At 42.7% G+C, this 16,205-nt stretch overlaps 1 protein-coding gene across 11 annotated transcripts in view; it reads left to right on the top strand.

Annotated features, from left to right (window-relative positions):
- LOC129699036 (R3H domain-containing protein 1-like) overlaps positions 1-15,253 on the top strand; it is a 194,664-nt gene extending 179,411 nt beyond the window's left edge. For all 11 annotated transcript variants that reach the window (XM_055638628.1, XM_055638631.1, XM_055638635.1 and 8 more), the window contains 3 exons: positions 4,150-4,244; positions 4,818-4,902; positions 14,023-15,253. In XM_055638628.1, the coding sequence (XP_055494603.1) occupies positions 4,150-4,244; positions 4,818-4,902; positions 14,023-14,357 (515 nt within the window). In that variant the 3' untranslated portion in view covers positions 14,358-15,253. The remainder of the gene's footprint in view (positions 1-4,149; positions 4,245-4,817; positions 4,903-14,022) is intronic.
- The last annotated feature ends 952 nt before the right edge of the window (positions 15,254-16,205 follow it).

The raw sequence follows: 16,205 nt of genomic DNA on the forward strand, positions 1-16,205 counted from the left end.
AAAGATGGGATAGCAGCACATTTGGAAAGTGGTGAAATCATTGGACAAAGTCAGCATGGATTTACGAAAGGTAAATCATGTCTGACGAATTTTATAGAATTTTTCGAGGATGTAACTAGTAGCGTGGATAGGGGAGAACCAGTGGATGTGGTGTATCTGGACTTCCAGAAGGCTTTCGACAAGGTCCCATATAAGAGATTAGTATACAAACTTAAAGCACAAGGCATTGGGGGTTCAGTATTGATGTGGCTAGAGAACTGGCTGGCAAACAGGAAGCAAAGAGTAGGAGTAAACGGGTCCTTTTCACAATGGCAGGCAGTGACTAGTGGGGTACCGCAAGGCTCAGTGCTGGGACCCCAGCTTTTTACAATATATATTAATGATCTGGATGAGGGAATTGAAGGCCATATCTCCAAGTTTGCGGATGACACTAAGCTGGGGGGCAGTGTCAGCTGTGAGGAGGATGCTAGGAAACTGCAAGGTGACTTGGATAGGCTGGGTGAGTGGGCAAATGTTTGGCAGATGCAGTATAATGTGGATAAATGTGAGGTTATCCATTTTGGTGGCAAAAACGGGAAAGCAGACTATTATCTAAATGGTGGCCGATTGGGAAAGGGGGAGATGCAGCGAGACCTGGGTGTCATGGTACACCAGTCATTGAAGGTAGGCATGCAGGTGCAGCAGGCAGTAAAGAAAGCGAATGGTATGTTAGCTTTCATTGCAAAAGGATTTGAGTATAGGAGCAGGGAAGTTCTACTGCAGTGTACAGGGTCTTGGTGAGACCACACCTGGAGTATTGCGTACAGTTTTGGTCTCCAAATCTGAGGAAGGACATTATTGCCATAGAGGGAGTGCAGAGACGGTTCACCAGACTGATTCCTGGGATGTCAGGACTGTCTTATGACTGTCTTGGTTTATACTCTCTAGAATTTAGGAGATTGAGAGGGGATCTTATAGAAACTCACAAAATTCTTAAGGGGTTGGACAGGCTAGATGCAGGAAGATTGTTCCCGATGTTAGGGAAGTCCAGGACAAGGGGTCACAGCTTAAGGATAAGGGGGAAATCCTTTAAAACCGAGATGAGAAGAACTTTTTTCACACAGAGAGTGGTGAATCTCTGGAACTCTCTGCCACAGAGGGTAGTTGAGGCCAGTTCATTGGCTATATTTAAGAGGGAGTTAGATGTGGCCCTTGTGGCTAAGGGGATCAGGGGGTATGGAGAGAAGGCAGGTACGGGATACTGAGTTGGATGATCAGCCATGATCATATTGAAAGGCGGTGCAGGCTCGAAGGGCCGAATGGCCTACTCCTGCACCTAATTTCTATGTTTCTATGATATGCGGGAAAAAAGTATATTTACAACCGTCCGCGCCTGGGACGCAAAATGACGCCGTCTCCCCGCGCGTGCGCAGTTGGGGCGGCAGTCGCACATGTGCGCGGTTGGGGGAGACCCGTCAGCCGCGTCACAATTAAAAATGGCACCGGTGACGCGGTAGGGACGCAAAATGACGCTGTCTCCCAGTGTGTGCGCAGTGGGCCCAGTATCCGCCCGTGCGCAGTTAGGGTCGTCGCATATGCGCAGTTCGGGAATTTCAGGAAATTTGGGATTCTATTTAAGAAAAACAAAATTTGAGCTGTGGAAACACTGGGGGGAGAGTTGATACTGTCAGGGCAAACAGCAATATTTTGCAAACCAGGGGTCATTAGTAATTTCTTTCAATTTCACAACAGATCTGATGAATTTTATGAATTGACAAGTGATCTGTATGTTCTTGGATCTCGGAATGCCCCCCAATGAAGTCAAGCCAACACTCATTATTTAAGATGGAAAGAGATGATTGGGAGAAATATTTGATGAACAAATCAAGCTTAGAAGGTTTAAAAATCTCTAGTCCAGATGGTTAGCACATCCACTTTTACATATTTGCAACAATCATTAGAAAGGGGACAAAACCAACCGATTATGGCCAGTTAATGGCTATTGCTTGTGTAAGATGGGGTAAAAAAATTGGGTTAACAATACACAAGTCAGCTTAACATCGGAGGCAGGAAAGAGAATGCAGTTATTACTTGAAAGTAATAGAAATCACAGAGAAAGTATTTGAAATGTTTAGTAATTCTCTAGTGAAGGGGGAGTTCATCCTTCAATGTTATTGACATTTTCAAGAAATAATAACGATCACGTGGTAGATGAGTATATCTGTATTTTCAGATTACCTTAATAAAATAAACTTGTGATTTAGGTCAGATCCTGTGCAGCTGGGACAAATAAGAGAACACATAGTAAATTGCCCACAAAACAGCAAATAATTAGTTTTAAATTAAACAAATGTAAGTATTAGTAATGCAAAATCAACAAAGTATACACAATTAATGGACATGAATTAGGATGTTTGTATTCCTATCAGATAGTTTGAGGAGAGTAAAACCAATTTAGTCATGCATTTAAAGAGGTCAACCATAGCAACATGAATTGGAGACCATAGGATGCAGCGAGCTATAATTTAAACTAATCAAAAATCGCCATAGGTTTAAATGTCAAACAACCAGCTTCATTCAAGCCTTTTATCTAAAATGTTGTAATTTTTCTCATGCAGTCCATGACATGACCTTAAAAAACGAATTTGCAAAAATAATTCTGAGTTTCTTGATCTATAATCTTTCTTATTCATCCAAACTTTCCGGTCTCAGTTATTATCTGGCATCAGGTACTTTGAATTCAATATACATTAAGGTAAAGAGGCTAACAAGAGAGAGAATAGACCAGTGATTGGTGGTGTGCCTTGGGGATCGGAGCTCTGCCCATTGCTGTCTGAGGTTTATATCAACGATTTATAGGAGAATGTACAAGGCATGATTAGTACGTTTGCAGATAACACTAAAGTAAGTGGTATCGTAGTCAGTGAAGATGGTTGTCAAAAATTACAGCAGTATATTTTTGCCTGTTTCCACAGTGTATGACTTTATGACTGAGTTGGGAGGGCTGAATAATGGCTAATGGAGTTTAATACAGATAAGTGTGATGTGTTACATTTCGGCAAGTCAAACCAGGGCAGGATCTTCACAGAGAATGGTAGGGCCTGAGAGGTTTTGTAGAGCAGAGGGATCTCGGAGTACAGGTACACAGTTACCTGGAAATGGTATCACAGGTAGAAGGCTTTTGGTACATTGACCTTCATCAGTCAGGGTACTGAGTATAGTAGACGCAAAAAGCTGGAGTAATCAGCGGGACAGGCAGCATCTCTGGAGAGAAGGAATGGGTGACATTTTGGGTCGAGACCCTTCTTGTCTGAAGAAGTCCTTCCTCCTCTACAGAGATGCTGCCTGCCCTGCTGAGTTACTGCAGCTTTTTGTGTCTATCTTCGGTTTAAACCAGCATCTGCAGTTCTTTCTTGCACATACTGAGTATAGAAGTTGGGACGTTATGTTACATTTGTACAAGATGTTGGTGAGGTCGCATTTGGAGTATTATTTTCAGTTTTGGTCTCCCTGCTATAGGAAGGATGTCATTAAGCTGGAAATAACGCAGAGAAGATTTACGAGGATATTGCGAGGACTTGAGGGCCTGAGCTATAGGGAGAGATTGGGCAAGCTTGGACTTTATTCCCAGGAGGCTAAGGGGTGATTTTATAGAAGGTAAATAAAATCATAAACCGAATTGATAGGGTGAATGTACACTTTTTTTACCCAGGGTAGGGCAATCGAGAACAAGAGGACAAAGGTTTAAGGTAAGATGGGAAAGATTTTATAGAAACCAAAGGAGCAACTTCTGCACTCAGAGGGTGGTGGGTATATGGAACGAGCTGCCACAGCAGGTCATTGAGGCAGGTACAATAAAAACATTTAAAAGGCACTGAGATAAGTACAGGGATAGGAAAGGTTTAAAGATATATGGGCTAAATACGGGCAAATGAGTAGCTTAGATGGGGCTCATGGATGAATTGGGCTGAAGGGCCGTATGACTCTATGACTTTGAGATAGCCAGAAATTATTTTGGTAATTCCAAGAAATGTGGAAGGATCCTCGAAAATGTTCTCGTTATTGTTATAGATGCCTGTAGGGTTAATTTAGTTTCTGCATTCATTAGCACTAATTTCTGAAAATTGTCATGTACTAAAGGAGTTATTAAAAAATCTCTTTATTTTAAAGGAGATGGACGCTACCCTTTGCTGGGCCAGCCTTTGCAATATAATGCACCAATCCGCCCTCTTATCCAGGGACCACATATAGTCTCAACACAGCAGGTTAGTTGTGTTTTGCCTAAGTTTTCAGGTTCTGAAATAAATCTTTGGGATTTCTGCTCTGGAATGACCTGTATGTAATGTTGCTTCTGCATAGTTTGCAACACAATTTGTGCTCAAAATTACTTTGCTCAATTTTTTTAAATTACCTCTATCTAATTTTAATCTAGCAAGAATATGAAATCTAAATCAATGCAATCAACAGATTTTAGGGTGTAATTTTAAAAACATATCCATTACTTCACTTGAGTCTTGGACAAATAGTGCTTAATTTTAAGAGACTTGTTGGAAATGGATGGAATATGCAGCAATTTGCTATGGTGCTTAATTAAATCTTGGAATTTAGTCCATTTTAGCAATTTCTGGCATATTGTTTTTAAACTTGCACTAAATATTCCAGAAATCCATTTGAAATGGCTGTAATTTTTGCTTGAAATTCCTCTGTCTTCCACAATAGTAAATTCTTCACTGCTGAGGTATTCCAAGTTACACGATGCACCGTGATGTGATTTTTAATATTATTGGCCATGTTAAGTATCGTTAACCTACTTAATATTTGTGTGTTGAATTTGTAAGGGTCAGAATTTGAATAGACATGGTGGAAGAGGAAAGAAACAGACTAGGAAAGCAGCATCAACAGATCTTGGTGCAGGAGAACCAGGTTTGTATACTTACATAAGGATGCAAAGGGTGCTGTCTTCTACAAACATTTGAACTAGTATTTACAGCACACAACAATCTGTTTTGCCCAAACCTTCCATGCCAGTATTTCTGTGCTGTGCACAAATCATCCTTCATCTATAATGCTGATATATCCTTCTCTTCCTCTCTTTCCCATAATTGCACCTAAACCACTCGCCTAAAAAGCATATTGTAACACCAATGTTATTTTTCATAATATTTCTCTTTTTTGGATTGATAAGCTAACCTTAAATTTGTGAACCCTTATTTTGGGTTACCCCACAAGCCTCCATTGAGATTGCCCCTCAAAAAATATTGTTATGGCACAGGAGTAAGGTGTTCGGTGTGAGCAGGGATATGCTGAGTCCTGTTCCCCTGTTATTTCCTATTAGTCTCATAAATTCTTCTCTGTCTCAATTCCTTTTTAAAGACTCTAATTCTGTTTCCGCAACCCCAATTTGCAGTAAGTTCCTGATCATAGCATTTCTTAAAAAATAAAGGTTCTTCTCACATTCCCCACGTATCTTTTGCCCAAAATTTTAAATATTTGCTTTCTGAATGTAGAACCGGGTTATTTTGCTTACCTTATGGTAAACTAGTATTATTTTTAACTTTTTCCATTGTTTTCTGCTGTTACAACATAGCACATTGTGATATTCCCAATAAGGCAATGACTGCCTTAATTTTGAAATGCAGAATTGCATATAGCTTCCCTAAAATCCAAAGAATTTAATATAATTAACCAGAGAGTTAAAGCTTCCCCAAGAAATTAATCATTCTATTAGAAATTAGCTTAATGATATAAATTCTAGTCAAGTCAAGTCAAGTTTATTCGTCACATACACATACGTGATGTGCAGTGAAATTAAAAGTGGCAATGCTCGTGGACTTTGTGCAAAAAACAAGCAAACAAACTACAAACAGAATGGAACAGAATCACATATTCTTTTACATATTAAATATTGTGGGCGGAAGGAAAAAGGGAAAAAAAACAGCAATTTAAAAAAAAACCAGTAGAATGAAACAGTAAAGTTAGTCCCTGGTGAGATAGGAATTTACAGTTCTAATGGCCTCTGGGAAGAAGTTCCTTCTCAACCTCTCCGTTCTCACAGCATGGCAACGGAGGCGTTTGCCTGACCGTAGCAGCTGAAACAGTCTGTTGCTGGGGTGGAAGGGGTCTCTCATGATCTTATTGGCCCTGGAGTTGCACCTCATGATGTATAGTTCCTGCAGAGGGGCGAGTGAAGTTCCCATAGTGCGTTCGGCCGAACGCACTACTCTCTGCAGAGCCTTCTTGTCCTGGGCAGAGCAATTCCCAAACCAGATTGTGATATTTCCGGACAAGATGCTTTCCACAGCCGCTGAGTAGAAGCACTGGAGGATCCTCAGAGACACTCTGAATATCCTCAATTGCCTGAAGTGGTAAAGGCGCTGCCTTGCCTTAATCACGAGTGCTGCAGCGTGTGTTGTCCATGACATATCCTCAGAGATGTGGAGAAAACATGATTATCGAGTTGGAGCTGAACCTAGCCTCACAATCATGTGTGTACAGGGAGTACAATAGGGGGCTGAGGACGCAACCCTGGAAGGATCCTGAGCTCAGGGTGAGGGACTTCGATGTATTCCCTCCCATCTTGACTACCTGGGGCCTGGCGGTGAGAAAGTCGAGGGCCCAGGCACACAGGGGGGCTGTTGAGCCCTAATTCCAGTAGCTTCTCGGCCAGTCTGGTGGGGACTATCGTGTTGAAGGCTGAACTGAAGTCTATGAACAGCATTCTCACGTAGCCCCCCTTCTGGCTGTCAAGATGAGAGAGCGCGGTGTGCAAAACCTGGGAGACCGCATCATCCGTGGATCTGTTCGGACGGTATGCGAATTGTAATGGGTCCATGTTGCGAGGGAGGAAGGCGCAGATGTGTTTCCTCACCAGCCTCTCAAAGCATTTCATGACTACTGAGGTGAGGGCCACCGGACGGTAGTCATTCAGACAGGCTGGGGAGGCATTTTTAGGTACCGGTACAATGATGGATTTTTTAAAGAAGGCCATCCGGGGAAAGGTTGAATATTGTAGTTAGCACCGGAGCCAGCTGCGTTGCACAGGACTTAAGTACTCGCCTCGAGATGCCATCGGGGCCTGCAGCTTTACTCGTGTTCACCCGTGTCAGAGCCTTCCTCATATCGTGCTCGGACAACGGGAATGTGTGCACATTCCTCCCTTCAGCTTTGTTAGCCAGCCCGCTGGCGGTATTGTCGTTAGTCGGCAGACCTGGGGTGGTGTTGCCGGTCTCGAAACGAGCGTAAAAGGAGTTGAGGTCATCAGCTAAGGAGGTGCCTGCACTTGCGGATGAGGGTGGGATGCTCAGGTAGTTGGTTACAGTCCGTAGCCCCTGCCACAGGCGTCTGGTGTCCTGCTGCTCCATCTGTGACTCCCATCTTGTCCCTGTACCTCCTTTTTGCGTCCTTCGCAGTCAGTAGGACGGTAGTCACTGCAAGCCTGGCAATACTTACTAATAGTTAGTTTGAAAAGTTGTACAACTTTCCCCCATGCATGTATGTATGTCCATACCTCAAATATACAGTGCCCTCCATAATGTTTGGGACAAAGACCCGTCATTTATTTATTTGCTTCTGTACTCCACAATTTGAAATTTGTAATTAAAAAAATCACATGTGGTTAAAGTGCACATTTTCAGATTTTATTAAAGGGTATTTTTATACATTTTGGTTTCACCATTTAGAACACAAGCAGCTGTGTATATACATAGTCCCCCCATTTCAGGGCACCATAATGTTTGGGACACATGGCTTCATAGGTGTTTGTAATTGCTCAGGTGTGTTTAATTGCCTCCTTAATGCAGGTATAAGACTCTCAACGCCTAGTCTTTCCTCCAGTCTTTCCATCACCTTTGGAAACTTATTGCTGTTTATCAACATGAGGACCAAAGTTGTGCCAATGAAAGTCAAAGAAGCCGTTATGAGACAGAGAAACAAGAATAAAACTGTTAGAGACATCAGCCAAACCTTATGCTTACCAAAATCAACTGTTTGGAACATAATTAAGAATAAAGAGATCACTGGTGAGCTTACTAATCGCAAAGGGACAGGCAGGCCGAGAAAGGCTTCCACAGCTGATGACAGAAGAATTCTCTCTATAATAAAGGAAAAAATCCCAAACACCTGTCCGACAGATCAGAAACACTCTTCAGGTGTAGATTTCTAAATGACCACTGTCATCAGAAGACCATGAACAGAAATACAGAGGCTACCCTGCAAGATGCAAACCACTGGTTAGCCGCAAAAATAGGATGGCCAGTTTACAGTTTGCCAAGAAGTACTTAAAAGAGCAACCACAATTCTGGAAAAAGGTCCTGGACAGATGAGACGAAGATGAACTTATATCAGTCAAGTCAATTTTATTTCTATAGCACATTTAAAAACAACTCTCGTTGACCAAAGTGCTTTACATCAATGCAGGTACTAACGTGCTACATATAGTGGCACATAGATCTAACAATACATACATAAATACATACATACAGCGCTCCCTCAAAGGACCTCAAGAAATGCTTGTGAGTAGAAATAAGTTTTAAGTCTAGACTTAAAGGAGTCGATGGAGGGGACAGTTCTGATGAGAAGAGGGATGCTGTTCCACAGTCTAGGTGCTGCAACCGCAAAGGTGCGGTCGCCCATGAGCTTATACCTGGACCGCGGGATAGTCAGTAGCCCCAAGTCGGCCGACCTGAGGCACCTGGAGGTAGAATGGTGGGTTAGCAGATTTTGGATGTATGTGGGGGCAAGTCCGTTAAAGGCTTGTATACATAAAGGAGGAGCTTGAAATTATTTCTGGGCCGCACTGGGAGCCAGTAGAGAGAGGCCAGAGTCGGGGAGATGAGGTCCCTTTTATGGGTGCCCGTCAGATGTCTCGCTGCAGCGTTTTGGACCAATTGCAGGTGGGACAGGAATGATTGGCTGATGCCAGTGTAAAGGGAGTTGCAGTAATCAAGGCGGGAGGAGATAAATGCGTGGATGATCTTTTCAAGGTCGTCGAATTGGAGGAATGGTTTGATTTTAGCTCTCGTGTGAAGCTGGAAGAAGCTAGCTTTGACCACAGCATTGACTTGTTTGTCAAACTTCAATGTGGAGTCAAATATCACACCAAGGTTTTTGACATGAGGTTTGAGTAAGGAGATTAGGCTTCCAAGGCTGCCTGCTATCGTTTTGATGGGAGTCCGAGGGGCCGATTAGAATGACTTCAGACTTACTCTCGTTTAGTTGGAGGAAGTTCTGGGCCATCCAACACTTTATATCCTCGAGGCAGTGCATAAGGCTGAGTAGATTTGATCGGTTGTTGGGTTTCAGGGGGAGATAGAGCTGTGTATCGTCAGCACAGCAATGGAAGGAAATGCTGTGCCTTTGAATGACTTGGCCTAAGGGGAGCATATGCAGAGAGAAGAGAATGGGGCCTAGAATGGAGCCTTATGGAACCCCGCAGCAAAGGCTAGCTGGGGAAGAGAAAGAGTTGCCTATGTTTGTAGAGAAACTCCTATCTTTGCGGTAGGAGACGAACCAGCTCAGGGCAGTGCCAACAATACCAACCCCGTACCGGAGACGGTCAATTAGGATGGTGTGGTCCACTGTATCAAACGCTGCGCTGAGGTCGAGAAGGAGCAGGATTGCGCAGTCGCCGGAGTCAATGGCGAGAAGCAGGTCGTTACCTTCAACAAGGCAGACTCTGTGCTGTGGTGGGCCCTGAAACCTGATTGGAAACTTTCCAGGATAGTATTTTGGTGTAGGTAAGGCATTAGTTTGTTTAGAATTACCTTTTCAAGGACTTTTGAAAGGAAAAGCAGTTTGGAAATAGGTCTGTAGTTGTTAGGCAAGGTGGGATCTAGGTTAGGTTTTTTCAGGAGGGGCTGGACCACCGCGTGCTTGAAGCAGGTTGGAACAGTTCCAGTGGCCAAAGAACTGTTGATGATAGAGAGGACGCTGGGACCGGCTATTGCAATGACATCCTTCAGAAGGGCAGTGGGGACAACGTCGAGTGGGCAGGTTGCAGGTTTCATAGTGGAGACCAGCTTTACAAGGGAGGTTTGAGTAACGGGTTGGAAACAACAGACATGAATGTTAAATTCACCAAGAATCAGGACACGGTCAAATTTGGGTAACAAGCTAGAGATAAGATCAGCAAATTGTATGATAAAGTCCTTATGCATTTTTGCTGGGCGATACACAAGGAAAATTAAAAGTGGACAGACTAGACCAACTATTATTAGTTGATGTTCTAAGCTGGAGAAATGATCAGCGTTCAGAAGGCGGCAGTTAAAATGTTTCTTAAACACCGTGGCTAGGCCCCCACCGTGTCCGGAGAGCCTAGGCGAGCTGAAAAAGTTACCGTTATCAGGACAGAGTTCCACGAGTGGAGCAAGCTCACCAAGATTAAGCCAGGTTTCTGTGACCAGTAAGAAATCCAATCCACGCATGATGAAGAAGTCGTTGAGGATGAAGGTTTTGTTCAGTAAGGATCGTGTGTTGATCAGGGCCACTTTAGCAGGGACTGCAGGTAAGTTGTGGTCCGGTAGCGGCTCCCACACCAGCGGGCGGAGGTTCAGGGAGACCACGCCGCTGCCTTTCACTCATGGCCTGGCTGGGAGCCCGCGGGCCGACAGACCAGGAACCGGAAAGATCGACCAGAGAGAGCCATACCTGGGCTCGAGGGACCGCTGATGGATGGAGCGGTAGGGCCGACCGGATCCGACTTCACAGCGCTGGGTGAGGTAAGCTGATGTTGAACGGGCGCGGGCAAGATTCTTCAACCTTTCCAGGGTGCCCCCGCGTTTACTCCACCTCCTGGCTCGGCATGTGTGGTGGCGGCCGCAAGGCCGAGCCCGCACACCCACCGGGAGCTGTGCGAGGAGCGAACGGTTGAGGTAGCTTTGTCTGGGGCTTTGTCCGGGGCCTCGGATGAAGACCGGGACGACAGAGGCTCGGATGTCCAGGAGTGTTTGGCGTTCGTAGATTTCGATTGACGTCCAGGCCATAGGGACGTCCAGACGGGAGACGACGGGCAGCCAAACACAACGGCGCGGCCATCTTGGTCAGAGTGACGGCAAGAGCAAAGTATGGAGAAGAGAAGAGAACTGCCCAAGATCCAAATCATACCACATCATCTGTGAAACACAGTGGTGGGGGTGTTATAGCCTGGGCATGTGTGGCTGCTGTAGGTACTGGCTCAATTATCTTCATTGGTGATACAACTGCTGATGGTAGTCGTATAATGAATTCTGAACAGTATAGACACATCCTATCTGCACAAGTTCAAACAAATTCCTCAAAACTCATTGGCTGGCAGTTCATTCTACAGCAAGGCAATGATCCCAGACGTACTGCTAAAGCAAAAAAGGAGTTTTTCAAAGCTAAAAAATTGTCATTTCATGTGGCCGTCAATCACCCGATCTGAACCCAATTGAGCATGCCTTTTATATGCTGAAGAAAAGAACTAAGGGGGACTAACCCCCAAAACAAGCATAAGCTAAAGATGGCTGCAATACAGGCCTGGCAGAGAAGACACCGAGCAACTGTGATGACCAGGAAACGCAAACTTCAAGCAGTCATTGCAGGCAAAAGATATGCAACAAAATACTAAACACGACTACTTTCATTTACATGACATTGTTGTGTCCCAAACGTTATGGTGCCCTGAAATGGGGGGACTATGAATAAACACTGCTGTAATTTCTACATGGTGAAACAAAAATGTATAAAAATGGCCTTTAATAAAATCTGGCATTGTGCACTTTAACCACATGTGATTTTTTCTTATTGAAAATCTCAAATTGTGGAGTACAGAGGCAAATAAATAAATGATGGGTCTTTGTCCCAAATATTATGGAGGGCACTATATACACCATTGATCAATGTTATATATTGCTTTCTATTAAATTAGCTAGTAACAAACATGAACCAGCATCTCTTGAACACAAAAAACTGTGACCCATTGAATGCATGTGTGATTGAGACTGCCTAAATTATTTATTTCCTTCCCATTAAACATATTTGTGAGTTGGGTTTGACAGTACAAGATACAAGATACATTTATTTGTCACATGTACCAATTGGTACAGTGAAATGTGTGGTTGCCATACAGCCATACGAATAATAAAGAGCACAGAACACTATAGTCTCAAAGTCGCTATTCGGAGGTTCCTCCGTTATTTGGAGCGTCGGCTACAGCTACAAGGTTGCTTGCACTGTCCTCCTACGATCTCCGTGCTTTACAAGATGTCCTTTAACACAGACACATCCCCACACAGCGGGATCAAAGTTTCCCACTGTGAGGGAAGGCTTCAAAATTCAGTCATCCTCCTCTGTTGTCCTCCCGTGGTCAGGGGGCTCCCGAACCCCCTGCTGTCGCCGCTACGGGCGGCCCAATGTTCAAGCCCGCTCGCCGGGGTGATGGAAGTCCGAGGTCGGGACTGGAGGACATGCTCAGCAGCTTGGCCATTCGAATCGGCCACTGAATCGAACATCTTCCTGCACTGAATGTTAACCCCAGATAACCTGCAATTCTCCTGATATTTTCTTTTGGTGTCCTGGAGTTAATCATGTTTCTGATCCATGCCAAATTTAGATTGCCGCAATGACTCCGCACCAACTGAAAGTAGTCTTTCTCAAACTACAATAACTAATTGATCTATAAAAAAGAATGCATACTTTCACATAACAATATGATTCCGTCGTCAAAGTTACTTCATTTTGAAACTTCCCCTCCAATGTAGTTCCCAAACATATGTTCCATTTCATGAACTTCTATTTTCATCTCTTCTCTATCTTGCAATTCATAGTCTTTTCTTTATCTGTGCTTATAATTCGAGATAATCATTGTATAGCTACCCAGTGCATGACACCAGTCCCACCTTCTGTTTTTCACTTCTGCCTTTACCACAATCTTCTGACCGATTAAATCCTTTTGTCATTTTATCTTCTACTCTGCAACATATACAGACCTTGCTAATTTCTATACACTTCAATCCCTCCCCCACTCCCAATGTGCTCCAAAATTAACATTGTACAATCTCTAACTTTTCCAAGTTTTGGTGAAAGATCATTAAACTGAAAGGATAGTTTCACTTCTCTCTCTACAGCATTTAACATTTATGAGGGGTGGAGATTTAAAAAACAATGCACATCTTGAACAAATTTGTGAAATATGCATTTGTTATTTAAAATGAAAAAAACTTTCAATTAACGAGTATGACCATAATATACTTGAAACTATTCAGAACTCCTGCTCTATCAATGTGGAATGCCGCATTTAAAATTATAAATTATTTCTGTATCTGAAATTTATGTTTTCACTGAACCCATTTAGCATTTTAGTACTGTTGTACTGCAGGAATAATTTTGCTTAAATTTAAATACAATATTGGAAAGAACACGCTGTTATACATCCTAACACTTTCATTCTTTTAATTAAAATAGCAAACTGCTTCCACAGGTCTAATTGCTAGTCCCGTATTGAAACCAGTCTTTCTCACTCACTCGGGATACATTTTCCAAGCACAAATAAACTCAAGTGGGTTACAGTGCAAACCTCAAATGTTGTATACCATATAAATGGTTTGCCCCACCATTTCTCACATTTTCTTGCAACATAGACTTGATGGGCAAATAGCCTCTTTCTGAGTTGGCTGTCAGCATTCCATCAGTGATCTTTCCCCATTCCCCTGCAATCTTCTTATTCTGTGTTTTATAATGTAGCCAATTAAGCCACAACCAATTTTGGTGGAATGCTTTATAAATTTGGTATTTCATGTTTGCTTTGCATGTAAAATAAAAACAAAGTTATGCAAAGTTGGCTTCACTGGCAAATGCATTTCGTTGTCTCTGTATGTCAGACTTGCTAGTCTGAGTGTAAGTCTGAGTGTAACGCTATTGGGATATAACTTTATATTAGTACGACATCATTTAAAATCATTGTCTTCTATCCTGGTTGCTTCTGCCCTTTGATGCAGTCATTATATCACTTGGTTTTAAGAATCAACTGAAAATGTTAATTTTGCTTGTTTTTGTGTACATAAACTGTGTCTTCTGGCTTTCTTGCAGTTGTCAGCAGAATCTTGGAGGTGACTGACCTTCCAGAAGGAATTAGTCGTACAGAAGCTGATAAGCTTTTAAGTGAACTCTTTAAAGCTGGTGCTAAGATTCGATGGCTACGAGATACTCAACCACATTGTGGTGGTGGTGATAGTAATGCAAACACAGAACATTCAAAATCTTCCAGTGACTTGGCATCCATGTACACAATCTTAGCGATGTTTCCTTCAAAACTGGCTGCTCAGAATGCATTATTGAAACAAAATAACTCAAACAGATTTAAACTGAGATCAAGCAAGAAGCACTACGATTTTCACATAATGGAAAGGGCTAGTTCTCAGTAGTTTACACTGCACTGGACTTGCAGTTTCTTCCATTTATCTCCCTCCTGAATTGGACGTGTATAATGGTTTCTGTTGATATATAGACTTCTGGAACGTGGTGTTTTACAATATAACAATTGAAGAAAACCAGTGATCCACCAAAAAGGCTGAGTTTCCTAATTTATGTTCACCGTTGTCACAACAAAGTATCTGAGCATATCACAAAGCTGTGTCTTTATATGGAGAATGCTGTAGAATCACAGTACAAATTTTATAGCCCTTTTGTTTATATTTGTGAATCTTGTATCCAATCGAGAGCTCCATTGTACAGCAACTCTTACATGAATGCCATCAGCCAGTAATTACTTGATTTGACAGGTTTCGACCCCAGCAGAGCCAACGTAATGTGAGCTTGCTTAAAAAAAAACCCAAAGTATATTAATTTGGAGAAGCCCAGGTAGTCTGTGGGAATTAAGTAGTTGGTTATCTTTCTCAGCTGATCATCAGTGATCTACAAAGATGAATGTGTGAAAATAATGCCTTTTGAATGCAGACTGAAGATTTTGCGATTGGCATCCTGGATTCAATCAGTTTTAAACTTAGACCCCAATGCCCTATTTTAGGTCAACTTTATACTAATTGGGCTCCAATTTACTTGTGTGGACATTCCTCTTTTTGTTATGAAGCTCCAGATGCAATTTTTGTGTTTTTTTTTTAAATGCTGGACATTTGTTAGATGTTTGTGTTTTAAGTTCACCTAATATTGAGGATCACTGGACATCAACAGAATTGTTGCTTTATTGCCAAACAAACCTATCATTTCTTTTTGGTTGTGTGTAAATCCTGCCAGGCTGTACAATGTGTGCTGATGCAAGTTTATTTCCCCCCCTTTTTCAGTTCAAGGAAAAAAAAATAAATGTTTACAAATACATTAAAAACTCTGTGTAACTTATTTGGGTCATATAACATTGTCATTTTTGGGGTGTTACTTTATTAATGGATTTGATTATTTGTGCAATGTCTTTCAACTAAGTTGTAAACTTCCTTTATCCAACTGGATTTTTTTTTAAATCAGGAATCGGTTATAAATGAAAACAAAACAAAGAAATCTGAAGACAACACTCTTAATGTTTAATTTTATATTTTTTAAGTCTTAACCACTTGTTTGAGATTTTCAAGAATTGGCTGTGAAGTACAGTGCTACCTGTAGACATGTTGAGGCTAAAAATATAATATTGCTATACAGCCACTGATCAATATAATGAATCCTTTGTTTAAGAAAAACTGCAGATGCTGGAATAATCGAAGGTAGACAAAAAGCTGGAGAAACTCAGCGGATGAAGCAGCATCTATGGAGCGAAGGAATGGGTGACGTTTTGGGTCGAGACCCTTCAGACTGATGTGTGGGTTGGGGGGGCTGGAAGAAGAAAGGAGGAGGCGGAGACAGTAGGCTGTGGGAGAGCTGGGGAGGGAGAAAATAAGGACTACCTGAAATTGGAGAAGTCAATGTTCATACCGCTGGGGTGTAAACTACCCAAGCGAAATATGGAGGCCCAGGACAGAAAGGTTGGATTCGGAATGGGAGGGGGAGTTGAGCCACCGGGAGATCAGGTTGGTTAATGCGAACTGAGCGGAGGTGTTCGACGAAGCGATTACCAAACCTGCGCTTGGTCTCACCGATAAAGAGCAGTTGACACCTAGAACAGCGGGTGCAATAGATGAGGTTGGAGAAGGTGCAGGTGAACCTCTGCCTCACCTGGAAAGACTGCTTGGGTCCTTGGATGGAGTTGAGGGGGGAGGTAAAGCAACAAGTTGCTGGGTTGCAAGGGAAAGTACCAGGGGAGGGGGTGGTTTGGGTGGGAAGGGACA

The sequence above is a fragment of the Leucoraja erinacea genome, chromosome 7, assembly GCF_028641065.1.
Source record: "Leucoraja erinacea ecotype New England chromosome 7, Leri_hhj_1, whole genome shotgun sequence".
NCBI classification, from domain to species: Eukaryota; Metazoa; Chordata; class Chondrichthyes; order Rajiformes; family Rajidae; genus Leucoraja; species Leucoraja erinaceus.